This window comes from Lagopus leucura, unplaced genomic scaffold, assembly GCF_019238085.1.
Source record: "Lagopus leucura isolate 7727_CA_CO unplaced genomic scaffold, USGS_WTPT01 Super-Scaffold_100157, whole genome shotgun sequence".
In the NCBI taxonomy this organism is placed as follows: Eukaryota; Metazoa; Chordata; class Aves; order Galliformes; family Phasianidae; genus Lagopus; species Lagopus leucura.
The window spans coordinates 47742155-47768399 of record NW_024962334.1 but is presented as its reverse complement, the minus strand read 5'-3'; the positions used below and the strand labels follow the sequence as shown (position 1 = coordinate 47768399).

The window sequence follows — 26245 nt, the reverse complement described above, 5'->3', positions numbered from 1 at the left end:
AAACACTACACTTCACCCTTGCCATGTCAATCCATTGAACAGGAGGGCAAGATTGGCAGCACAGTAAATACCCTCCTTTATAGTCCTCGTATCTATCTGACATTACAGTGACAAACTTCAGAGACTGAAAGAAAAATGTAGGAGAAAGAAGGAAGTTATTAGCATATCACTTCTAAGTCGTGGTCCACAAGGCCATGGCTACCATTAGCAGTAACAGACCTTCTGTTCCAAGGCACCTTCTTAGATGATACTTAGTTCTACAAGAGTTTCCTCCCTATTATATGACAGCATTCCCATCTCTGTCACACAGCCCTCTCTAGTTTCGCTTATGATCTATCTAGTGTATGGACACCAGACAACACAGCCACAAACAGCCTAGGAGGACATTTGTGGAGTCACTGTTTTAACTGGGAAAACACCAAACTGAAGAAATAGTTGAAATATTAGGTGAAGATCATGTTCAATATTACATCTCCCTTCAATGTCTCAAGTCCAGGTGCTTACATTATACAGCTGCATTCTGCAAGGATGTAGTTGAACAAGGTTGGGTATCAGCATCATGGAGTTGCCACGAATTAATTGCTAATGTATCTACCAGAAGGTTCAGACTTCCAGCACCATAGACATCATCTGCAGTCTCCAACTAGCAGACCAAGACAACCAATTCAATCCCAGTTCAGTTATGTCTCCACATGCCTCAGTAACAGTCATAGCAGCAGATGAGACATAGAGGGAGGGAACCGTTGACTGAGGAGAGATGTCTACAATGCAGATATCTCTGTGTTGGATGGTTACCCTCAGCTCTCATCCTAGTTAATGGCATTGAGGGCATGATTCAACTCATCCTAATTTTGGCATCTAAAACAGGCCAGATGAACCACACCCAGAGAATGTGTGCTCCTCTCCCCTGACTATAAAGGGAGCCTGGGGGAGAATTTGCTCAGTCCTAAGAAATCTACAACATAAAGATGAATGAGGTATTTGCCATCCCATTTCCTCAGGTCCAGACCCTGACAACCGAGTCGCGTGGGTTTGCTCAGCATTATCACAGGGATTCATGAATGAAAGAGCCCAAAAGACATCAGATCACATGGAAGTTGTGTTTTGACACCTGAGGCACTGGCACATTACTAAAGAGTGAGCAGAGAGAGGTACATATGGAGAGCCAAGCTAGATTACAAGTGCCATCAGTCAGAACAAGCAAAGCTGGACTTAACATGCTGCAGAACAGCTTTGAACAAATGCTATGTGTTCATCCAGGACACTCCCTGTCTGCTTCACACCCTAGCCCTAAATCCCTGAGATAGCCCCAAGAACAACTACAGCTTCTACTCCCATGCCACCAGCAGAGTGAACCATGAAATATCATATTTAGTCCTATGTGCAAATGTTAACAGTGCAAGACCTTTGATTCATCAAGAATGAGCAAGATTCATCTTTGAATGAGCAAGAACAAAAATGAACAGATTCATACATAGGTGTGGGCTTGGGTTATCATCTGTGTTAGCTGGGTAGTACACATTCACTAGGGAAAAAGATATGCAGATGCTCTTCTTTTCCTATTCCACTAGGCTTTCTTCTTTTACTATCTAGTGCAAACCACAGGTGCATGGATCTTAGACTGTTCCGAGAACAGCAAGTTCTGCTGCAATTTTAGTATTTCAGGAAAGTAAATTTCAGTATCATTCATCCGTGCTGTTCTTCCAATCTCCCTTCAAGTTTGGAAAATTCACCTGAATTAGTACAAGGACATCATCAAAGAGCAAGATTCGGTCTGATCGATTTGTACTGGCAAAGATGGGAAGATTTTTGCTGTCTTCCAGCAGCCTCCTTTCAGGAACACACAGCATGTCCTGCAAAACATCCACAAATATCAAGGTTGTAGACCAAAAGCATCAGGAAATGATTTGCAAGAGGACATGCAAATCAAGCCAACAGCTTTTGCAGACGCCAGCTGATAGTAGATAGAACAAGACACGGGGCTCAACTGCCACAGAGCTAGTGACCATACAGTTTCTTCAAGGCTTCCATGCTGTCCTGCTCTTCTGGCTTCCAAATGAAGCCTCAAACACATGGTTTATATCAAATTTCCTCCATGGATAAACACAAGTGGAACAACGCCAAGGGAGAACCCAATCAAGCCACACTAGGTATCTGCAACTCACCGTGAATTTGTAGCCCAAGGATTTCCATAAGGTCTTGGTAAAACAAGCTTCATCCAGGACTTGGCTAATGAAAGACTTCAGCTTCACATATTCCTTTACAGCGCTGGTAATAATGTCCTTTTCAGAGCCCTGATAAAGACAGACAAGGCTTGATTGATGCTTCAGGCATGGGCAAACCGAACATCTACTCTCTACGCTACAGCTGCAGAAAAAAACCTCTGCAGTTCTGAATTCAAAGGATTAATGAAAGTTAATCCTCCAAACCCACTTGCAAGGAAAGCCTCCCAAATCCAACATTATCCCTGCCACCAGCAAATGTGTGAGACCTAAGGCCACTTATGTGTCCCTTAGCAGCTCTTCCCTATGATAAGCAGCTTGAACTATGCTGGAGGGCTCACTACTTAACCACTTTGAGACCTTCAGGCAGACTCTGCCCTACCAGTGCTTGTTTAACACCACTGGAAATCATCTTCCTCTCAGCCTCCTTTGGTTTCTCTTCCACCACCACAAAAGCCCCACGACCTCTACATGAATTTTTAACATAAGCCAGCAAAATAACATCACATAAAGCTTCCCACCTCTTTGAGAGCCTCATTCAGCTTGTTGAGGAGCAGTATATATTGCTCAACGTGGTCACGGATAGGTTTGTGAAGGACGGTGTACAAGGCCAATGACATGGAGGTCTCAGAGGTGAAGTCTGTGAGGAACTGTTTCAGCACAGTCTTATGGTGCTTCCAGGCTTCGCTGCATGGTGACATATGAAGAGTGAGGTTCATTAGCTAACTGTTCTGCAAACTGCTGCTACCTCATTCTCCAAACCTATTTGTTCTGCCTCCGGCTCTGCTGTCTTTGCAAATAGGAATCACACACACAGATGTACAGAGCATGGCATAACTTTCATGATGGTTTGCACTCTCAGTGACTCAGATGAAGCGATTGTAAATCCTCTCGTGCCCATCACTCATCCTTTCAGTTGCTATTTTCCATGAGACTCTGACAATGTCTGGAGCAAGCAGTGGAAATTCCCTGCCAGATTCCCACAGAATCCTTTCTTAGGTCCCTCTCCTTACATGAATTCCCAAATTTATTGAATTCCAATCCCCAAAATCTTTGAGCTATGCATAGCTGCAGAGAGATGCAAGGATATCTGCAGACTGTTCCTAAAAAAGTGTTTTTGAGCTCACTGACCTTTTGCTCTTTGTGGCATGTTCGAAGCCATGGACTACGACATAGTTGGCAAAAGTGACAAAATACCTGTTAGCAAAGGAAAACACAAAGTTAGAGGTAAACATTAGCAATGAAGTTTAAGTGACAGAAAGAAGAAGCTTGCCTGGAAATCCAATATCAGATCCACCTTTCCAAGGCAGGTAGAGAGACACTGCTTTGTACCTCTCACTCTGGCTCACTTCTCCTTGTCCCCTGTGTCAACTCCTTGGTGTAACTCCTTCAATGACTTCTGCACTAGCATTGTTTTAGGAAGTTTAAGTCCTGGCTTTTAGCATCAGCAGAAGTTGTGCAACAGCACTGGAGAAAAAAATCTGCGAAGGCTAAGCTTAAGGTATCAGTTTCAGATGTATGTGCTGCTTCTGCTTGAAGTAAAAACACATGATTTATTGATGATAAATTTAAGTAGAAGTGTCCACGTCAATGTATTTCATCACTCACTAGAGGGAGATCAAGCTGTACTTTTTGTTAACAAACACCAAGTTTTCTTCCAGTAGTGATTTCAAACAAGTCAAGTATTCTGTCCAGATTTAATTACCATTTGTTAAATTTTCAGGATTGTGTATTTACTGCTGATTTTCAGGCCCCTGAAAATCATTGAATCAATTTCAGCACCAAAAAAAAGGTTTAATTGCAAAATGAGAGGAAAAGAGATCTTCAGATGAGTTCCTCCTTGGTGTCAGCTGAAATCTCAGCACAAGTTTTCATCTTCTATATGCCTTTTTAAGACAACGCAATTTTAATTCACTTGATCTGTTTCCAAGTGAACTTACACTGCTTTAAACCCCATTCATATAAAGGCAAATTTTATTGCACATAGCTTTCTAAAATGATGCTGTCCAAGTAAAAACAAATCAAAAAGTAGCCCTTTCCTCCTCCCTCTATCCAAATACCCATAAACAAACAAAACCAAGACTTGAAGAACCACTATCTCACTATCTTCCCTCACTACGTTAAGGAGGGAAGATTTAGGTTAGCTATCAGGGGGAAGTGGTAAGGTGCTGTAACAGACTGCCCACAGAGGCTGTGAATGTTCTGTTCCTGGAGAAGTTCAAGGCCAGGTTGGATGGGGCCCTGGGCAGCCTGGTCTAGTATTATTTGTGGAGGTTGGAAGCCCTGCCTGTGGCAGAGGGGTTGGATCTTGATGATTCTTGGGGTCCCTTCCAACTCAAGCCATTCTGTGATTTGATTCTGTCTCCCAGAGGTACTATGTCCATCTGCCATCCTGTGCAGGTCTGCCTAGATGGCACAGCCCATCAAGCGAGAGCTTGGCCGTATCCGTGATGAATGAAAGACTGAAGACATCCTGATCTTTATGTCACCTCTAGTGCCCATAACTCATTTTTCATGGTATGACATCAACACACAGGTTACACACATTCTAGTGATATTGGCAAACTTTTTGCACTGCAAATAGACAGAGAGCAGATACGTAATTGATTATACAAGCAACTCTGAGACAGTACGTTACTCATCGTGCTCTCATTGTGCTCCATCCACCATTTTCTATCATACCTCTTGCTGACAGAAAATAAACATGGCAAAAACTGGCAATATGAACCCTGTCTGATGACATCTTCCCCTCCTCATCCCCATGAGATGGTATACACAGATACTGAATGCAACCCCTTCTATACCCTTATGACAGAAAACAAACAGGACTGAAGATATTAAGTGCATCCCTTTTGCACCAGCCTACCGTGGTTGGCAGTTAGTTGATGAATTTGGTACCTCATTCTTCTGTACTTACTGAATATACAAGCTTAGGAACAGGTCTCCTTTCCAGACAATGTAAATATCCTGAATGCAGAATGACTCGGAAGTGCTGCACTTTTGCTTCACTATCCGGTAGTTCTCTTCTGTGAGGTTCCAGAGAGCTTGAAACTGATCATTCAGCAGCAGAAAGAGCTTAAAGTTCTCCTTTCCTTTCTGGTCACTAGGCTCTTTAGGAGAGAAATGGGGAAGAAAAGGCTATCAGAAAGCCTTGAATCCAGGAAATCTTGTGGAAGACACTGCCTTTATCTTGTACTCAGGCCAATTTATCAATGTAAAGCACATACAGTATTACAGGAAAGTAATTACAGGGAAGAATGAGGTGATAATTATTTAGGGTTTGGTTTCTACGAGTAATTGCACGAAGTATCCATCCGAAGGCCTTTTCCCTTCCATGTTCACGGGGAGTGTGGTCACAGCAGTCTGCAAGGCTCAGACTCAGCTCAGACAAGAGCACTGGAAGAAAATTTGGGGAGGTTTTGCCCCTGAACCAAAGGATTGATCCCAATCTCCTTGGAGGTTAAACCCAGAAGGAAATACAGCATAAGATGGAAACAGGTTTCTGGCCTAATCCAGTCTCACCACTTTTGGCCAGGTGAGCTTGTGAATATTTATGAGGTTGTTACTTAAGTGCAGCTGCTCTGATTTACTGCCAGCTTAGAATGTGCACCCATCCACAAGTTCACCTTCAAAGCCAGGTTTGAAGATGGACCAAGAAAGAAGAGGCAAAACGAGCACAATTTAAGGGTCATACCTATCTGACAAGTAGTACTATGCTGGAAAGCAGCCTTGGAGATTGCATTACATCTGGATTACAACCCTAGGGATTGGAAAGGACTTCTGGAGAGCGTCTAGTCCAATCTCCCTGCTAAAGCAGGTTCCCTAGAGTACATGTTCAAGAAAGGGTCTAAGTGGGTTTTGAGTATCTTCAGAGAAGAAGATTTTGTCACTCCCAGGGCAGCTAGTTACAGTGCTCTGTCACCCTTATAGTAAAGAAGTTATTTCTTGTGTTCATATGGAACTTCTTATATTCCAGTTTCTGCCCACTACTCCCTGTTCTGTCACTGATCATCACTGAAAAGAGCCTGTTCCCATCCTCTTAACACCTACCCTTAAGATACTGATGAGCACTGATCTGATCTCCTTTTAGCCTTCTTTTCTACAGACTAAACAGCCCCAGGACTCTCAGCCTTTCTTTGTAAGAGAGATGCTCCACATCCTCGTCATCTTTGTGGTCCTTCATTGGACTCACTCCAGCAGTTCTGTCTGTCTTGAACTGTGGAGCCCATTGAATACAGTACTGCAGATGTGGCCTCACCAGGGTGGAGTAGAAGGAGAGGAGAACCTCCTTTGACCTTCTGGCCACACTTTTAATGCACCCTGCCTCAAACAACTTCTAAAACCAACATGAATCACAGTCTTGCATGAAGAGTAGTAGACATCCTTAAGAACAGTCTGAGAAAGGAATAGCTCTATCTGTCACTTACTCTATCAGATCAGCCCCCAGTGAGTTCTCAGTCGCTGTGTTTCCAGGGTAATTCCCTTCATGTATGCACCAGTTAATCAAAGCAAGAGCTAAAGAATATCTTCTCTGACCTACCTGACTGCAGCAGAGGCTTGAAGATGAGGGCATCCATCCGTGCCAGGCATGCTGAAAAGTTTTCTTCCACTTGGAGCAAAGATGCAGTAGCTTCAGCTGCGCACATGTCCTGGGTACGACATAGAAGGCACACATCAGCTCCTTGCACAACTATCCATCTACCCATAGCTGCAGTGCTCATCTCAAACATTCAGCCTCTCCAGCTCCTGACAGCTGGCAGAGGTATTAGCTGTCCTCAAAAGGCATTTCAAAGCATTAGAAGAGGAAACAGAAACCCAGTAGCTCAAGACGAGGTGGTGTCATAGACCACTGAGATAGCAGCCCACCTTCCTGCTGCCCCAGTTGGACATCATCTCACATAGATCATGATATGTCTCTATGTGCAGGGATGACCACAAGCTTCTTGAAGCACCTCCATCCCACTTGGTGCCAGATCCTGTTTCTCAGAGAGAAATCCCCGTAGTACAAGGCACAAAAGATAAAGCAGAGCATCTCTCACCAGCTTTCTACCCTCGTGCCACACTCTGCGCCTTTTGGAATTGTAAGCAATCGTATCGAGCTGCAGAGCCTTGCCAGCCATTGCAAAGTGTCCAGCCCTCCGAGGGAGCAGAGCTCTGGCGTTGCTCCTTCCTCAACAAGACACTATGGTTAAATGTCACAACTCCTGTGTCACGCAAAGGATGGCTTCTCTAAAGTGGAAGTGGGCAGAACTTACAGAGACAAAATATGAAATTTAAAAAATAAATAAATAAGAACCACTACGTGAGCACGCTCTGGTAGCTTCCTCCTTCCCAGCCTTATGACCCAAAAGAAATCTATCAGAGGAAGTGAGTGTGAGCCGACTAACAGCACATCATGAGGGACTAATGGGGGGGGAAAAGCCCTGATGATGAAAATAGTATGGATGGAGACAGATGAAACACACTAGCTTGGAAGCTATTTACACTTAATGGGAAGAATTACTTTGAACACCTGACCGTGGACAATAAAAAGAGGTTACTAAGAGGTCACTAGGTGAGGTGGGACTGTCTCATTTTTGAGACTCATTTAGAGGCTGGACTCATTGCTAAATAAGAGTTCGAGTTCCCCAGACTTTCCAAAGCCTCCTTAGGAGCTCCATTTCTATGTCAGTCTGGGACTTGGATTGAAATGGCATCACAGAATAAGGGACGCTTTGCAGTTCAGATGGTTAACTGGTCTGGCTTCAAGTGGTTGCTGAGGTCCAAACACAACTAACTGCACAGATGAATGACTATTTTCTCCTTAGTAACCACTGCCTCTTAAATTACATTTTCTGAAAAAAAAAATCGGAAACGTTAAAAAGATTCCATAATCTTATTAGACTGCAAGTGTTCATACATCAAGCTCTGCATGACCACAAGGCTATTTTTTGCAGGAACACTGCTGACTCGTCCCAAAGGTAAGCTCTATGCATGTAAACAGGTCAAAAGCTGGAATCCAGACTCCTCCTGGCCGCTCCCACAGAGAGCAACAGAGCCAGGAACAAAGCAGAACAACAGCCAGCCCTCACCCAAGAGCACCACGAGGACAAGGCAGACAGATTTTTTTTTCCCCACCATCAGTAGAACCCCGTCTTGTAGGGACAAAGATAAAGTTGCTTCACATAGGTAATAGCGAGCATTTAAGCTTGAACATGTTTTCAAGCTTGACTGATCAGAGGATAAAATCAGGGTGATTACGTGAAAGCATTTATTTTCCAAATGCTTCAACAGAACAGCAGCAAGCAGTCAGTGGGGTAGCATTAGAATCCTTGAACAAGCCTGCTAGGACTGGGGCATTTTCCCCATCTGGTCTTTGTTCTGGGCTTAAGTTGCACCAGGGAAGGTTCAAGTTGGACATAAGGAAAACTTTCCAAAATAGTGGTGATGCAGTGGCACAGCTGCCCAGGGAGGCGGTGGGGTCACCATCCCTGGAGGAGTTCAGAACTGTGGAGATGTGGCACTGGGGATGTGGTCAGTGGGCATGGTGGGATGGGTTGAGGTTGGACTCGCAGATCTTAGAGGTCTTTTCCAACTGCAGTGATTCTAGGATTCTTTAGAAGGGGTTTTATTCTGGGAGAACAAAAAGATAGGTGATAGATGCCAGGCTCAGAAAGTCTTTCCCAAACCGTCCTCCTATCAAAATAGCCAGAGAAACCACCCAATCACACACAGTGGAAAACAAAAGACTTGACAAAAGGGTGTAGATACGCACAGCTTCACTCAGTGGGAACACGAGCAGTTGGGCAGGAGGCTGAGGGGCACACATGCAACATCACAGCTCCAATCTAAGGCTAATTTAGTTACTTTTTTCAATGGAAGAACTGGAGGGATCCTCCCAGATGTCCAGAGGGGACTTACTGATCTGCAGCATTGCCTCTTTCAACCATGAGCTGGTCTCACACTCTTGCCCATCTGCAATCCCAGTTCATTAAGGATCTATCACCTGCCACATCTTGAGCTGGGCTAATTCCAGCCCAAACATTTGGGATCGTTTGCTGAATGATCCCAAAGCAGCACCATGAATGAATGCAGCACCAATCAGCTTTCAAAACAGCTTTTCTGCAACCACAGAAAGACCTAAATTACCACATCACATCACTCACTAAGGTAAACATGAGTTCCAGCCATCATTTCCATGCTTTCCTCATCAGTTCTACAAAAACAGCATCTGTACATTTGTTCTAGTAGGCAAGTTCCAGTCAGGCAAAAGGGATTGGAAATTCATCACCTGATGAACAAAACCTATGTTGACTCAGGCACAGGGCACAGAAGAACCATGACTGTCCGGAGGTCACATTGCACATGTGCTTACATGAAAAAATGAACAACTGCAACCCTGCTGGGTGATGAGAGCACTCAGCAGAAATCTGGGGCTGTCACATCCTCCTCCCTTCTTGGGCTCAGCTCTCACACTACTCTGTGGTTTTGTAGTTCTGTGTTACAGGAAAAGCCAGCAAGCGTGAGCAGAACTACTATGAAGCCCATTCAGAAGGCTTCTGTCTGCTCTTCTTGCATGGCTCTGCTGCTGCTGGGGGAAAAAGACCTTCAAGGATGGTGCATTCCTTGGGCAGAATTGCAAGATGTACACATCCAAGGAAGGGTCCCACCACAATAGTTGCTGATAGAAAGAAGGAAAAAAACCAAACCCACAACATCTATAGGAATTGCTAGATCTCTATAACCCATGGTGTTCTTGGACTGTCTGCAGAGCAATGCAGTGGGGGAAGAACAAAGGGTAATGGAACAGATAATATCAACATAAGCAGTTTCCTGACCATCTAATGGATGGAGCAGCCTGGGTCACTGGGAGGAGCATTCGTCCTCCACAGAATTTGTCCAAAAACTACTAAATGCATATTACAACAGGAACACACATCTCTCAAGAAACCACAATGGGTAGTTACACCCAGCTGGAGGAAATTGCAAGACGAGTGGGTGGAACAAAAATAAAAAGTTATTTTGGTGAATTGTTGAGCTCCATGTTCAGTTTTCTGAAAAGAAAGAAGAATCTCTTTCTGTTTTGAAGTCTGTAGCTCCAAGGCAACTGTTCCACCATGAAATGCCTGGAAAGCCCCATACATGTCAGATGGGGCATAAAATTTCTCCTGGAAACACACCCAGTCAGAAAACTCAATCACTTCTTCAAAATTAAGAAACAATTTGAATCTTCACACAGGGACTATTCATTTTCCACCTTCCTTTTGTGAATCCCCTTTTGTATGGAAGATTATCAGTCAATAAAAATAAAGATTTCTCAGGTAGAAATAGCATGGCACAAACAGTAGATTTATGCTCAGAGCATGTTAATACTGAACTGCCTGGAATGGGAATGCCATGACCACCTATGTGGTCTCTCCCCTTCTTAAACTATTCTCTTTCTCTGCAGCAGTCTTCCTAAAGGATATTGAGATGAAGGCCTTCCAATCTCCTCCCCATCCTTGCAACAGAGAGCATGAACACTTAATCCTGGACAGACAAACGTCACTGCACTTGGCAGCAGTATGCAGCATGGAGCATCTGAAAGCTCCCTTGTCCTTTCAGCTTATAGCTCTAAGGGATGCACATTACAGAGCAGAATAACACACCTCTGCACTGAATCTGTCAGGAGCAAGCTCCTTTCTCAAAAATTATCAGATAAACCTAATCAGAAGTTTGTCACACTGAGTTTATACAGACCAACACTTCATATCACATCACATCACAGTGATGTTTTGAGACAAATACCCAGACCTTAAACTGGAATGATCACAGACCTAAATGTTTCCTCGCCTCCATCAACTCAATAACTGTATCGTTATGATTAGCATAACCAAGTTTTTATCTTATTTTTCGTGGAGAGAGCTGAGGAAGAGGTAATGGGTCAGCATTAAGAGTTCATTTTTAGGGGTTGGAGGAAAGGAGATACATGTTTTGAGCTTGGACCCTGGACCCCAGCTTCTTTACAAGGTTAGTTTTTAACCTAGATCTTTTTCCCAGCTTGATTTAAAGTACCACCACATGAATGTGCTCACAAGCACAATGGGATCTCCTCTTTCATTAGCAGTGACAGCTCAGAGTCCATGAACTCACAAGCTCGTTAGGCTGTGGGGACAAACTCTGGTGACCGTGCTGAGACACTGTTCCTCTTTTAATCCCAACCTTGGCTGCTTTCCTCTAAAGACCAAGCTTCCCATGCAGCTAATTGCATTTCCAACTGCCATCTCCCTCACGTGTCCCTGCTCCAGCTGAGTCTGCTTTCAGGCCAGCACAAAGACCATTCTGTCGTGCAGAAAAACAGCTCTGAGCTTTGTTTAACCAACACCAACACTGGAGTGAATGCTGCTGTTCAGAGTTTCTCTTGTCAAGCCCCACGATGAATTAGCATCCAACTTACTGGAGCCACCTCATAGCCACCAGAAACACACAATGTGCAAGTTAAGAGAGAATTGGGAATTAGTGAAGTAAAAAGACTATAAAAGTAGAGAGAGAGCAACAGAGGTGGTAGTTATTAGGATTAGGCTTTAGCATGGAATACAGGGAATGTGCGGATGCCAGCAGAAGTTTGTCTGTGAAAGAACTCAGGGGTCTCAGTTCAATGTTTTCTTAAGCTGAGGAAATTATTGAGCAGCACAGCAATAAAAGCAGGTAGTCACAGTTCACAATATCATTTAACAACCACAAGAGAGTAATGCATCCCACCAAGACTCTCACCCTCAACATGAGACCCTTGGGCTGTTGGTCCAGGCTCCCATGCAGCAAACATCTGGAGCACAGCACAGCTCGCTCTGCCCTCAAGCCATGGGGCCAGCTCTGGACAACCAGTAGGATGTCTTACATTGCTCACCTTGCCTAATTAAACCATGGAACTCACTGCCACGAGAATTTGTTGTTGCTATGGATGTATCATACGTGGCATTCGAGAGTAGCTGAGTGAGTAGCTGGGAAAAAAAATGAATTAAAAGCTAATAAAAACAAAGGCATCAGCTCCAGCTCAGGAAGTCTCTGAGGAGGCAAGTGCATATGGAAGAACTGTTCTACAACTCTTTCCAGTTTTCCATGCTGTCCTTCTCCAAACACGTTCTGCTTTACCAGAGGTGAGGTAGCCCGGATTAACACCGCTGACTTTATGCATTAGTCATAAAATCATTTGCTGGTCACCTCCATGGCAGAACCTCAGGCAATAAGAATAATATAAAGTAGTAAAAACAACATAAAGAGAATAATATAAAGTAGTAAAAACACAGACCAAGTTAAAATCTCATCAGATTTTGGGTAATCGTGGATAGCCAGGAGCTTAAAAAGGGTCAAACATGCATTGAACTTTCTCTGCATAAAATTGTGTAATTGACTGCTTTCTGCCCAAGAACAACTGTTGTTTTCCCCGTGCAGGCTTTCGTCTCAGTCCATCTTCAAAAAAGGAAGCTACGAGTGGGGGGAGGAGAACATGTTTCTTTTTCCCTTTCCTCCCCCCCCTCCCCTCCCCCCCAAAAAAAACAGGGAATGCAAAAGCTCTGCATAAACGTCAAATGACCCAAGTCTGTTGGTTTTTTTTTCCTTCCCCAAACCCATACTGGGAGGAGCTCATGTCCTTTCCTTAGGAAGCTCACTCCTGAGCCCAATAAAAACAATCACAAACCTTCAACTGACTTCAAAAGGACAAAACCCATCTGCCCTCACTGGTTGTGTACAGACTGAACCCACCTCAGATTCCCTTTGTAACCAACAAATATTTGAGTCACATGAGAAGCTCAACTTAATTAAGACTGAGATAAGTGGACCTTTGAGCATACCTGGTCTCTTTTCACTAGCTACAGAATTAAACACTTGCAACGTGACATTTTACTTGTTAAAAGCTAACGCTGGAGATCTCTCTCATGACAATTAGGGACATCATTCAACTTTTGCAGATAACAAGACAAGCATCCTAAGTATGATAAGGCTTGCAGGTGAGATGATGTTTATTTAGTGCTTTAATCTCCCTTGGTCCTATGCCTCCCATTACTGTTATCACTTGCAAGCAGTGCATGCAAGTGGAAGCAGAACTACTCTGACCCTGTAGTTGATAAGCAACACAAAATGACTTGGTGTTATTCAATCAAACTCCACATCAAATGTGAAGTAACTGCAGGTTGTCTGGAGGCACGTAAGGAAATTAAATCATAAGAGACGACTCAATTTTCCATCAGAGTGAGATTACTATGGGAAAGCAAGAAGGCTACAGTTAGGTACTATGTTAGTGTCACTTCTTTGATAGCAACTTTGGAACTGGAGCTCCACTTTCTTGGCCCTATACTCTCAATGTGCTTACTTTGCTTTTCCAAAGCAAATAGGCCTCAAAACGCAAAAGAAATGAGGGAGGTCCTCCGCATGTTGGTTTTAGAGCACACATTATCATCTACATCAAAGCAGTACTGAGTCAGGCCCAGAGTATCAGAGCCTGAATCACAGCCTGGAAAACAACCCAGAGGCACAAACACAGCGTCCATCACCTGGGACAACAGAAAAGCCAATGGTACAATTGCTTAATGATGAGATAGAGCTCAGTGTACAGTAGCACCATCATCCTGCTCCACGCTTTTTGCTCAAGACCTCCAGAACTTGAGCAGGAGCAGAGGGGTTTTCATTTCCTCTGTGCTTAAGGACAGAGGACCATCATAAAGTTGCCGCAGCAGATGACTGACCTCATGGGCTTCACCAAATACTGATGAGTGAACCTACAGCCCCATCCACGAACTGATGCCTTCTGACTCCCTACATGATGCTCCTTCCATCTTACAGACATTTTCTTACTCTAGGATTACAAGGCCCAAAAGCTAATGGGGTGCCACAATGAAATACTTGCTTTCAACACCTCACTGATCTGCCCTGCTAAGTGATACATAAAAAGCCTGAGGACACAAAACCTTTAGAGTGGCATCCCCAGTGTCTGCCAGAAAAAAGAGCAGAGTTAAGAGTCCATACACAGGAAGAAGAATGAGTCAAAAAGTCTTGCCTGGATTAATGTCATCCCTGCACTCTCCCCTAGTGCTCAAGGCATTAGCAAAGACTTAGTGCTGTAGGAAGCTCCCAGGGTTTAATAAGAGCCTTTGGGTGCTCTTGGAGGGCAAATTACAATGTGAAGGCAGGACAGACCTGCAGTCACAATGCTTCCTAACCTCTGATCATCATTCCGAGACGCCACAGCTCACTGAAGTGCATTCAGTGCCAAAACCCAGGTCTTTTGATGACCTGAAGAGCTGGCCAGAAGCCCTGGCAAAACTGTTTCACAAGAAAATTCCTGTTCGTTGAGCCCCAAATACTTTGTGTGAGCCTCTTACATTTGGAGAGGAATGTAAACAGTTCCCTACCAATCTGGCATTAAAAGAAACAAACACAGCTTGGCTTCCTTCTGAGGTCCACTCCCAGTGTGATCCCCCAGCAACCAGCTGTTACACAGAGAATTCTAAAGGATGCAAACCTTACCTGGTCCTAGAATCTGTTTATGAGTATCCCTCTCTAATATGCTTCTACTGTTTGCCTCCAGAACACACTGCCAAACTGAAAGCAGGGTCTTGACACACAGTTCTGCCTGTTCTCCTTGCAAGTCCTCAGAAATCTTTTATTGCAGCTTGTTGGGAATTGAAGTCATTGCAGCAGCAATAATGAAAGTACCTCATTTGGGGAGCAGCTGCTCAAGGAAGCTTCCTGGCCACAGGAAATTTCCACAAAGTTGCACAGGTTTGGTTCAGGTCCAAATTAAACAACACCAAAGTTCAAAAACGACAAACCCACCCTCCTGTGCACCGAAGCTCCTCCTCTTCTGCCTTTGAACATCTTGTTGTTATTTAATAATAATTTTTAAAAAAAAGACAATGAAAAACAAAGCATAGAACTCTTCAGAACGCTGAATCACAGAATGGCCAGGGTTGGAAGGGACCTCAAAGATCATGAATCTCCAACCCCCCTGTCACATGCAGGGCCACCAACCTCCACATTCAATACTCGATCAAATTCATTCATTTAATACTCGATCAAATTCATTCATTCAGGAGTTGCTGCTCTTCTATCACTGGGCCTTTGACCCAGACTTTTCTATCAACACCTAAGCTATCTCCAAGTTTCCCTCCCTTGCAGAAATCGGAGAGCTTAACAGCCTCCCTCTTCAGGACTAATTAGTTGGGTATTGGTTTCTTTACTCTGCTGGGTGAGCTGTGCAAGCCCAGCACGAAGGCATGGTTTGCAGCCTAATTTCATCAGGCTTATGTTGCTTGCTTGCCTGGCATGACAGAATTCCTCCCCACTTTCAGGAAGAAGCCCCAGCACAGAGCATCAGACAGGGTTAAAGTGCTCTGAAGCATCACCTGATGGAAAACGAAAGGTGAGAGCAAGCAGAGGGTTCTACGGCTCTGGATCACACTAGGAATTAAATAACTTAAATACGATGTGCCTTCTTTATGCAGGGCAGCAAGTCTAGATGAAACAAAGGGCTTTATGCAAGCGCATTTGGCACTCCAGGAAAACGCACTCCGTGCCTGTGGTCACCTACACGGTACAATTCCTACCCATAGAAAACATCCCCCAACTTTACGCTGCTTCAGGAGCTTTTATCCTTAAGACAACGCCACCGTAAGGCAGATCTCATTGATCTCACACCCTTCCTGCACCACACGGCTACACATAACCCACAAGATTAACGAGAGCACAACCAACCAACCAGCAACGATCGCAAAACCCCGAAATAACCCTACGTACCTTGCACAAGGCGGCCAATTAAAATTCCCCTGCGCTCAGTGCTACGGCAGCAGCCGCTCCGAGCTCCCGGCCCTGAAATACCCACAGCCGCCGCTCTCCCCTCCCACCGCTCCCTCCCACATCCAGCAAAACACAGATCTGGGCCTGTTCATTAAACGAGACACCCACAGGGCCTGGGGAGAGTTACGAAACCTGCATAAAATGAGGTTTCTACAGCAATTGATTGTTACTTGCTTGCCTTTTTTTTTTTTTTTTTTTTTTTTTTGCTTATTTAAGACTCTATGAGCGCATGCATATATTGGGAAAAAAAAAAATACAAACAGGAAACTGAATGGAAATCGACAGAATATGCTTTTTTTTTTTTTTTTTTTTCTCTCTCTCCACCCTGTGTGCAGTGACAGTGCTCAGCTTTAATCCCTTTTTACCTACGTTGCATTTCCATAGCTGTTTGCCAAGCTCCTGTACTTCCATCCCTGTTCTGCCGGTCTCTCTCCTCATGCAACTTCTGCACTTGCTGGAAGAGCACACAGGAGGTATTTCTCTGGGAAATGGGACACGGGGACATTTCCTGCTATTCAGAGCTGGCAGTGTGCAGCAGACACTGCACGTGATGTGCACGGACTGCCCTCCCAAGTAGTGGAAATAGTGCCCTCCTTCTTCTATAAAATAAATTGAAAGAAAAAAAAATGCTGGGAGAGGAAGAAGAAATGGGGGAAGGAGGAATCAGGGGACGGTGGGGTAGAGAAAATTAGGGGGTGGGGGAAGAGGAAAAACGGGATAAAAAAGGAAGAAAAGATGGGGAAAGAGGAAACAGAAGAAAAGGAAAAATAAAAGGGAAAAAAAAAGGGGGGGGGGGGGGGGGGAAGGAAAAAGAAATAGAAAAAAACAAACAAACCCCAACCAAATTCTGACTTCATCAGAAGGGTCCAGAGTACTCCCAGCCACGTATCAGAGCTCTAACTGCATCCCATGTCCTGAACATAAAGCCCTGCTTCTTTTTCCCCAATCAATCTGCAATTAGCAAACTCCCACAAGCGCTTTATGAATGCAGCCGCCTCCACCACACGCTCACTCTCCCCGTCAGGAAAAATACAAATATGCTGCAGGACAAAAGCCCCCACACCCTCCCCATCTGCTTCAGAGCACAAACAAAGCTCCATTATTTCCCAGCACTCCCAGCATGTTCCGACTCAGCTACTTGCCTCTTCCCTGGCTTTACGACCTCCAGGACTCTTCCAAGCTACTGGAACTCACAGTAGGCAGAGGGATGAGGACAGTCCAGCTTTGTGTAGCAAGGATGCATGGGAGGCAAGAGGTGCCTCGATCACCTTTTGTTCAGAGAGGTTCTTGCTGCGTTGATTTCCTTCCTACTTTCCCAGCCTCACAGGATGTTTTTGGAGCGGGACGTGCACATAACTCACTGTTCTGCCTCACACAATGGTTTGTAAGACGCAGAGAGACAGAGCAGCAACCCCTATACACCCAATACTGGGAAGGATGCAGCCAAGGGAATGGAAAGGGTGAGCAAGCGATGAGATCACTGCCAGCCTCCGACCTGCTCTGCAAGCTGAGAAGGCAAGGAGCCGGTGATCAAGGCTTCAGCAATAACTACAGACCTTTCTCTGCCTACCCCAAATTGGGAATTAAATCAGATTTCCCATATCCAAAGGAAGTGCTCATCCATCAGGGACTGGATGGCAGGTGGACACCTTGTCACTTGAGACAGATCTTTGCGAAGGTGTTTATGTCCAGGAGGACCTTCCAGCCTCCTGATCTTGAATGAATGGAGATTTCTCCATGACAGTGTTTACAACAGTGCCTACCCTGCAGAATGGGTTTCAGAGGCTGCAGTGCTAAGCATTTCCTTTCCAGCATTGGTTTGTGGATCTCCAGCAGAACTGCATGTAAGGCCCAGGAGCTCTGCTCCCTTCAGGTTCACCCCATTGAATGCATTTGGACCTGGATATCAAGCTCAGCTTTGTGACTTGGCCAAGTGTTCCTTGAAATCCTGTTTTTCACCCTTTATGCCTTTCAACTCTAATCTAGTAAAGATGCAGTGAGAACCTGTGCTGACATAGAGTGATACAACCATTTGCTTTTGGACACTTCTTTTTCTTTCACTTGCACTTCCTTATGCTCCTGCTCATTTCATGCCCTTCCTCATCTCCAGCTTATCCACAGGCCTGATAACCCTCAGGCCTTCAGGTTCCTTTGAGAGATCCTGGCTGTCTAATCTGCTTTCTTCCTTCTCTGAGCAGCTTTGCATCCCTGCTCCCTCTGTCCTCAGCACTGAGATAAGAGCTCCACCTTCCAGACCCAGATATTTCCCACCATCAACTACCCCCACTGCATGGACAACTCAACAGGTGGTGCAGCAAATACTGGATTGCCACAGTTTTTACAGCAAGAATTGACTTTGTTTCACTAAAAATCCCCAAACGACAGTGATTTGCTCCTATTTGAACAACTGTTCTAGAATGAGGATTGTCCTAGAATGAGGACTGCTGACTTCCCTGCAGCCACAATCAGGGCCTTCAGCACACCCCCAGAGGTTGGATGGGGCCCTGGGCAACCTGATCTGCTGGGGGGCAACCCAAAAAACTTTTTTTTCAAGGGAAAAATACACAAATTACAGGGTAAACTTGATAGACTTTCAATAACAAAAGCCAAACCAAACCAAAAATTGGGGACACATTGAAAGCCAGAGTCTTTGAATGAAAAAAATCTTCAGCTGGAGCTTTGTGAAGCCTATTCTGCTTACAATTTTCACTAAATGAAAACAATGTTTTCCACTGAAGTCCTTAGAAATCTTCTCTATGAGGTCTAGGTCACCCTCATTATCCAACCAGATTGTTGTTATTGAAATCATCTCTGGCTATTTGCAGCCACAGATCTCAAAGACGGACTGATATTAATTTCCACATGGGAGCTTAGGGGATACCACTAGCATTCCTCTGTCCACAGCCAGCAACAACGTGCACTCCAGGCTTTGTATTTTGCTCTTCTGCTCAACTACAGTTTTACAGCTTTGTTTCCTACACTTGCAAGAGCCTGTCTGGGGAACACAGTTTAAAGAGATGTAAAATTATCACTACAAATAGCTAATAAGGAATCAGAAAAGAGACAGTTGCAGTGTAATGGTACCAACAAACATGCTTTCTCTAAGAGGTCCAGGTTTGATCTTAATTGGATGGAACAGCAAGATGGCATTTAGCCATCTATGTCAATTAAAAGCCTTTGGTCATCAAGAAAATACAAAACTGGCTTGGATCAAGAGAACTATGAGAAGTTCACCTTGTTCCTTGTGCTTTGAGTTTTTAGCCATGGAAACAGAATCATCCACCAAATCTCACCAACTACTGAGAAAATCTTTTCTTCAAATCCAGCTTCCCTGAAACGAGTGGCATTTTCCACCAAGGAGGGGTTTTTTGTTCCTATTTTTCATTGCTTTGGCCTATTTATAGCCTATGTTCCTCTATTGAAATTGGGCACATTTTGAGTTCTGGGGCTAATGGCACTGTATATGCTGAGTCAGTGCTGCTGGCTGGCACGTCTTTGTGTCACCAAGGCAATACCACCCCATGTTACAAGAACCAATCATTCTGGAAATAGCTGCCTTGTGACTCACTCAGTTACAAGAACATCCTTGACGATGCCAGCTCTGATAGAAGGTTACTGAAGAATGCCCCAGAGCAGCAACACAGTCTGCAGCCTTCGATTCTCACAGTGCCACTCAGAAAAACCTCACCTCCTGCTGAAGCTGAGCAGCAGACACTGTTGGAACGTATGAAAAAACATTTTTTTTCCCCCAAAAAAGTTCTTCTAGCATAAAGGTCAGTATCAAAAGGTTTACTTTTCCCTCCAAAAAGCTGTTTAAAAAATAATTAAAAAAAAAAAAAAAAAAAATCAACAGCTTTGCTCACTTCTCAATGCATCTTAAGAGTTTCAGATGCACATCAGCATCAAGCATAAAGAGGGCCGAGTTGAGAGATGAGGAGGAAATACAAATCAAAGATGGAACCAGGCCCATGCTCCAAGCTAGCACCAACGCTTTATCTCTGCCTAGCTTCAGGCTTGGACCAGGGCTGTCTGAGGCTTCAGGAGGGATGGGGGCAATTGTAGTTGATGGGACCTTACTGGGTCTTCATACTCTAACGCAGTGGTGGATTTCTGATTTAACCACATTCTCTTTAATTCCTGTGCCTTGCAAGGTATCTGTGTGTGCCATTGGGAAACTGTGCATGGAAACAGTAGCTAGATGTATGCAATTATTCATATCTCATGCAAAAGAACTTTTGCAACCTTCACGATAATCAAATTTGTCTTGGTTGTTTTCACTGAGGGAACACTTAGTTTTTTTTCTTTAAAGTGTGAGGTAGGCATACAATGCAGGTGTGCTTAGAAAACAGCCAGAAAACTAGGATTGACAATGAGCACAGACATGTTTTCTGCACCTGAGCAGCCATTCACTGGTAAATGAGTGTAGAAACCGATCACTTGTAGAAATTCTCAAGTCACATGAGCATGCACAGTAGCAAATTCAAGTAACATACATTGCAAACATTGTATATACTTCTATACTCTCCACCAGAGATGGAGCTGATGACAAGACAAGATCAGGGATAGATTGCAACAAAAGTGGCCAGAAGCAGGACCAGCACAGAACAAACGTAAGAGAAGGCATGGAAAGGTTATTAGAAATAATAATAATAAAAATAATTAAAAAAAATCACAATCCACATTGAGATTATTTCCTTACCATACTCATTTCCTTCCGTAGAAAAGCTCTATGAAGAGTTAAGAGGCTACAACATCTTCTTACAACCTCTAGTTTCAGTGTCTCCTAGACAGAGCTCAGATTCAGATCAAATATCATGGTATTGATCCTACAATGACTCTCTGCTTGAAGACTCAAGAGAGTTGATCCCTACAAGCATGCACAACCTACTCTTTTCAGTTTTGCTTAAGCAGCTATTTCTCCAGCTGCTTACATGACTTTTGGTAAGTCTGTCCCACCTAGTTCTCACCACCGGCACGGCATAAGTTCTAACACCAGTAAGGACTCACGACCAACAACTAGTAGAAGTGTGGTCATCCTAAAAGCATGGACAAGGCCCTGGACAGAAAGCTGCTTTGGTTAAGTGAAACCCATCACCAACCTGGATCTCTTCACAGTAAGTAAGAGCTAGTAAGTGGCAAAAAAAAAAAAAAAAAAAAAAACCAAACAGGAGCACACTGGCCATAAGCATAATGGACTAAATGTTGGTCATGATCCAAGGACCGAAAAAGTACCCAAGAATGACATGTGTTAGTCACCTTGTGCCTGTTAGTCAAGCTGTACCAGTCCTTTAGCCTGTTGAACAAACACCACCTGCAACAAGGTGGTGCTGAAACTGTTCATCATCAGCTGCACCAATCCTCAGCCTGTAGCACACAGCACTGCAGATGAACCTACAAAGACAGAACAACCAGATGGCCATGGGGGTGATAGCAACCATGTCAAGGTGTACCTCTCTCCATGTGGCTATGGTACTTACCTCTGCTCTCAGGGCAGAGGGGCCAATTGAGATGTCAGTCTGTCTCGCAGTAAGTGCCCTCAAAATGTCAGGGTGCTACATGGCTCTCAGGACCTTTGAGGGCCCAGATAATTTGCAGACACTTTGAGAAGACAAGGGGCACTTCTGCAATTGTATCAAGCCACTCATCATGTCCAAAGACGAGCTCAAGTGCACATGTAACATCATGTGGTATGATGCCCCATTGCCAGCCAACCAAATCAGAAGAGGCATAAGAACTCTATTTGGATAATTTTTTCATTATTATTATTCTTTTTTTTTTTTTTTTTTTTTTTTTTTGTAACAACAAACAGAAACTATTAAGTCTTCTTTAAATAAACCCATAATGCCCACTTAGCTACAGGAATGAAATGTGACTCGTGATTCAAAACTATTTATTGCTCTTTAGTAGTTCATCCAACTATGGCCTCTTGCTAAAGAGGAAAACAAACACTGGCCTCTGGCAGCCAGTCCCAATTACATAAGAGCTGCTGTAGGTGCAGAAAGCACAAAAACAGACAAAAAGAAACCCACACAGCACCTGGATGTCACCTTTCAGCTCAGAACTCTATCTATGCAAAGTCATTTGAAACTGTGAGACTTCCAGTCGTTAGGTGGATGGATAAGTTTCCAGAAAACCATACAATACTAAAAAAAATTTTAAAAAAAGAACCCAAACACATTGCTCTTTCGTTGTAGAAGAACAATAGCATCCCTTCGGGCTCTTAAAATAACATGCAATTTGTCTGAGTCAGGTCAGAGAAATGGTACTGGTTAGATAAGCAGGTACTCATTGCCTGTGTCCTCTTGGGCTACAGAACTGCCCAGCTGGGGAATGGTGCAGGGGTATCCCACGCTCGCCTATAGAGAACAGTGACTTTTACCTGTGCCCTTCCAAACAATCTGAGCAAGGTGTCACAACACTGGCTTCAATACCGGGACCTTCCTCCCACTCCCTGGCAAGCTCTGCCTCATGTATTCAGTTGGTGGATCAGAGGAATCCGATAGCCAGAGGCATCTGGCACGTGGAGACATGAAAGGGGAGCAAAGATGCACAGGTACACAGATATGACAGCCTTGCAGAAGGAGAGTGCAGAAAACTTAATTGATTTCTGCTCTTTCTCAATGCATGGAATGTTTCTGACTTGAGGCCAGGACCAGTCCCCAGCTTATCACCCAGCTGGCTTTTATCAGTCACACCTGATAACAACACCTTTTCATTTGGGAGGCTGGGAAGGGCTTTCTCCACCCGCAAACACACGCAGTGTGGGAGCAGATGACAAGGGGCAAGCCAAGAAGGAGCAAATCAGAAATCCCATCCCTCCCAGTTCTCCAAACCCCTGTTGGGACAGCGGTGTAAGTCAGCACATCAGCCAACCCCTTCTGCTGTAAAAGCAATGAGTCACTACGAAACTGTCCTAAGAGGTCCAGCAGACCAGGAAGTGTCCTTCCCAGTGTGCCACAACACTTCTGTACCTTTCTTCTTACAACAGCACCACCTAGGCCTGGTTTGACCTCTCCCTTCACACAAGGGCAGCCATGTCCTGCCCCACTGGGCTGGATGCCACCTGCAAACATAGGGCACTCCACCAAAATGAATCCAGCAGCACAGAGATGTGGTGCTGGAGGAACAAAGGCAGCTTGTCTGACAGCATTGAGGTGAATGGTAGTGTGACACCTTGCTCCTGCAGTACACACCCTGTAGGCTTTGTGAATGTTTGCCTCTGTGCAGTGAGGAAACAGCACGGAGGTAGAGATGCAAGGATTTTGCTGAATTCAGTCTCCTCAGATTGTCCTGTATATTAAACGTGGATGCACCTACAAAATAAGTGCATTCCAGCCCTGTGAAATACCACTAAATAACACTAAATGCTAGAGAGACACTGTCATTCACTGAACATAACCCTGCTTCAAAGCTGCAGCTGCCTGATCTTCAGCACAGCACAGAGAATACGACCACATTGTCCTATGAGACTGCCCCAACAGCATCTACCATCCAAACATTACCTGAGCATAAAGCTCCTTCCATAGGTTCATTTGAGTTGTGAGGGCCCTTTAAAGGCCCCCTAGTCCAAATTCCCCTGCAATGAACAGGGACACCCACAGTTCCATCAGGTGCTCAGAGCCCCATCCAGCCCAACCTTGACCATCTCCAGGGATGGGGCATCCACAACCATTCTGGGCAACCCGTGCCAGTGCTACACTGTCCTTATCATAAAAAAAAAATAAAATAAAATAAAATCACTTTTTTCTTATAACCAATCTAAACCTCCCCTCTTTTCATTTGAAAACACTTCCCCTTGTCCTATTCCCTCTTACCATGGGCTGAGCTGTCATCTGGGGACACGCAGCCACAGGCGTGGAAAGCAGAACCAGCGATGAAAAGCACCCGTTCTATCTGTTCAGCTGCTTTATTTACTCATTTTAAAAGGAAGGGAAAAGAAAAAAAAAAAAAAAAAAAAGGGTGGGGGGAAAAAAAAAAAAAAAAAAAAAAAAAAAAAAAGAAGGAAGTAATGTTTCTCTCCCAAAGCGCGCTGCAAAACATTCTTGGTAGACATGGAAACCCCTGGCAGGCTGCCAGCCCTTGGCAGGTCTCCGCAATTAACATTTCAGCAAGCAACTCAACCCTGGAATGGCTTTTTAGGGAATTTAAAGACAAACGGCAGCCACAGACGGGCCGCGGGAATTGCTGCTCCCCGTTGTAGGCATTGGGCTTGTTCCTTGGTTTCCCTATGGGGAAGCTCGTCACCCTCCTGTGTTACTCAGAGCAGGCAAGCTGTGACGGAGCAGGGTGGAAATGATTGCAGCCTCCACACTTCTGCAAAAGACATTTCCTAGCCACAGCCTGCAGGAACAGAGGGTAACCTTCAAACACGCACAGGGAAGCTGCAAGGACAAAGGGGAATGCATTTGACCATGCACTGGGGATTAAACTGCTGCAGAAGGTATTTAAGAAGCTCTGCTCCTCCCCTGCCCTAGGGCTGCCTTCTCTTTGCTCACCGTTGTGTTGGAGAGCAATGAGGAACTGGGAGCACGGGCTGCTCTGCCTGGAAGTCTGAGAGCTCAGAGAGCAAGAAAGCGTGTGGGCTTTGGACCTCACTGCTCCGGGAAGAGAGAGAGAACAGAGAAAGCCTTCACAAGAGCATGGGGTCTTTGGGGGGTGGGTGGGCAGACAGGGATGATCCCACACTTAGGCAGGAGAGGAGAACCAGTGCCTCAGACTTCCATCAACAGTGCAAACGATTTTCTGATGTGTGAGTGAGCATGAATACAACAAGCCAGATGCCCAATGCAAATGCATTTGCATTAGAAACCTCTTGCCAAGAATCCCTACTTCCATGGTAAATCAAAGCTAGAAAGAAGCAAGAAGTCTCGCTGCCCTGCTTTCTACTTACAAGCATAAGGCATTTTCCTGGAATACCTGACCTTGAATCTCCCATGGCTTTTTGTCCATAAGCCCAAAAGCAGGCAGGCAGTGAAGAAGCCCCAGAGTAAAGAAGACGATGAGAAAGCAGGAGCCACATCTCCATCCACATGCAGTGGCTTGACTGCAACACAGAGTAAAATTGCATGGTTCAGGGCTGCTACATTCTCCAAAGCAACACTATGGTGCAGCAACACCAGCATCCTGATGATTAACAAGATGGCACGTCTAACAAGATCTATATTTATTTCTCAAAAGGATGCAAAAGACACAGGTGATAAGTAGGAAGCTGTGGTTTCACTAAAGACTGGTGGTCATCTACTAACCAGTGAGTACATGAAAGCACGTGCAATCTGGACTATTACAAACCTTATCTGATGAGCTGTCAGTGCTGGTAGGGTTGTATGTTGGAAAAGACAACCATTTCCCCTCTTTGCAAAGCCCACTTCCTCACTATGGCGAATTTTGCAAGTTTTGCAACACTTTTTCTACCTGCAAAGCATCCTTGAGATGCCACGTGGCCTAAGTAAATGTAAATGTTTGCATGGGAGTTTCCTTGTCATGAATAAAAATTATTAAAAAGTAAAAATAGAAAAAGAGAGGAACTCTCAGTGCTCAAAGAGACAGTAGGTCAACATTTAAAATCCCAACAGGAGATTCTGCTCTGACTTGCTGACTGTGTTTCCAAGTTGTTTCAAAGGAAGAAGTCTGGAGATTGAAGGGAAAAAAAAAAGTGCATTTTTTTTTTTCCTCCTGAAAACTAAAAGGGGCATTCAACTTCAGTGACCCATATATTAAACAATAAGTAAAAACACTATGAAATTTGTTTGTGCTATTTTTGCATAGCTCTTGGTACAAAGGATTCCCAGCAGCGATTTGATGTCACAGCAGTAGGGAATTCATAGTCTAACCTGCTCTGTGCATTATAAAAAAAAAAACAACCTCCTTGCTAAAGCAGGTTTCCTAAAACAGGTCACACATGAAAGCATCCAGGAAGGTTTTGAATATCTCCAGTGAAGGAGACTCCACCACCTCTCTGGGAAGCCTGTTCCAGGGCTCTGAGAGTAAATAAGTTCTTCCTCGTGTTCATGTGGAAGTTCCTGTGTTCTAGTTTGCACCCGCTGCCCTTTGTTCTAACACTGGATGCTGCTGAAAAGTGCCTGGCCTCATCCTCCTGGCCCACGTCCTTTGGATGTTTATAAGCATTGATCAGATCACCCCACACAGCCTCCTCCAGGATGAGCAGCTCAGGGCTCTCAGCCTTTCCCCATCAGGAGATGCTCCAGGTCCCC

General features: G+C 44.5%; 1 protein-coding gene across 5 annotated transcripts in view; it reads right to left on the bottom strand.

The window, feature by feature from the left end:
* ALS2CL (ALS2 C-terminal like) overlaps positions 1-23870 on the bottom strand; it is a 42948-nt gene extending 19078 nt beyond the window's left edge. The window contains exons 1-7 of one of the 5 annotated variants that reach the window (XM_042889344.1): positions 23849-23870; positions 6763-6871; positions 5140-5332; positions 3354-3419; positions 2744-2909; positions 2166-2294; positions 1734-1853 (exon numbers count right to left, since the gene is read on the bottom strand). In XM_042889344.1, coding sequence (XP_042745278.1) covers positions 1734-1853; positions 2166-2294; positions 2744-2909; positions 3354-3419; positions 5140-5332; positions 6763-6871; positions 23849-23866 — 801 coding nt within the window. In that variant the 5' untranslated portion in view covers positions 23867-23870. Of the gene's footprint in view, positions 1-1733; positions 1854-2165; positions 2295-2743; positions 2910-3353; positions 3420-5139; positions 5333-6762; positions 6872-7261; positions 7344-15974; positions 16060-16403; positions 16578-17176; positions 17322-23848 lie in introns of those variants that run through there. The other 4 variants (XM_042889347.1, XM_042889343.1, XM_042889346.1 and 1 more) reach the window with 4 other exon arrangements.
* Positions 23871-26245: the final 2375 nt, after the last annotated feature.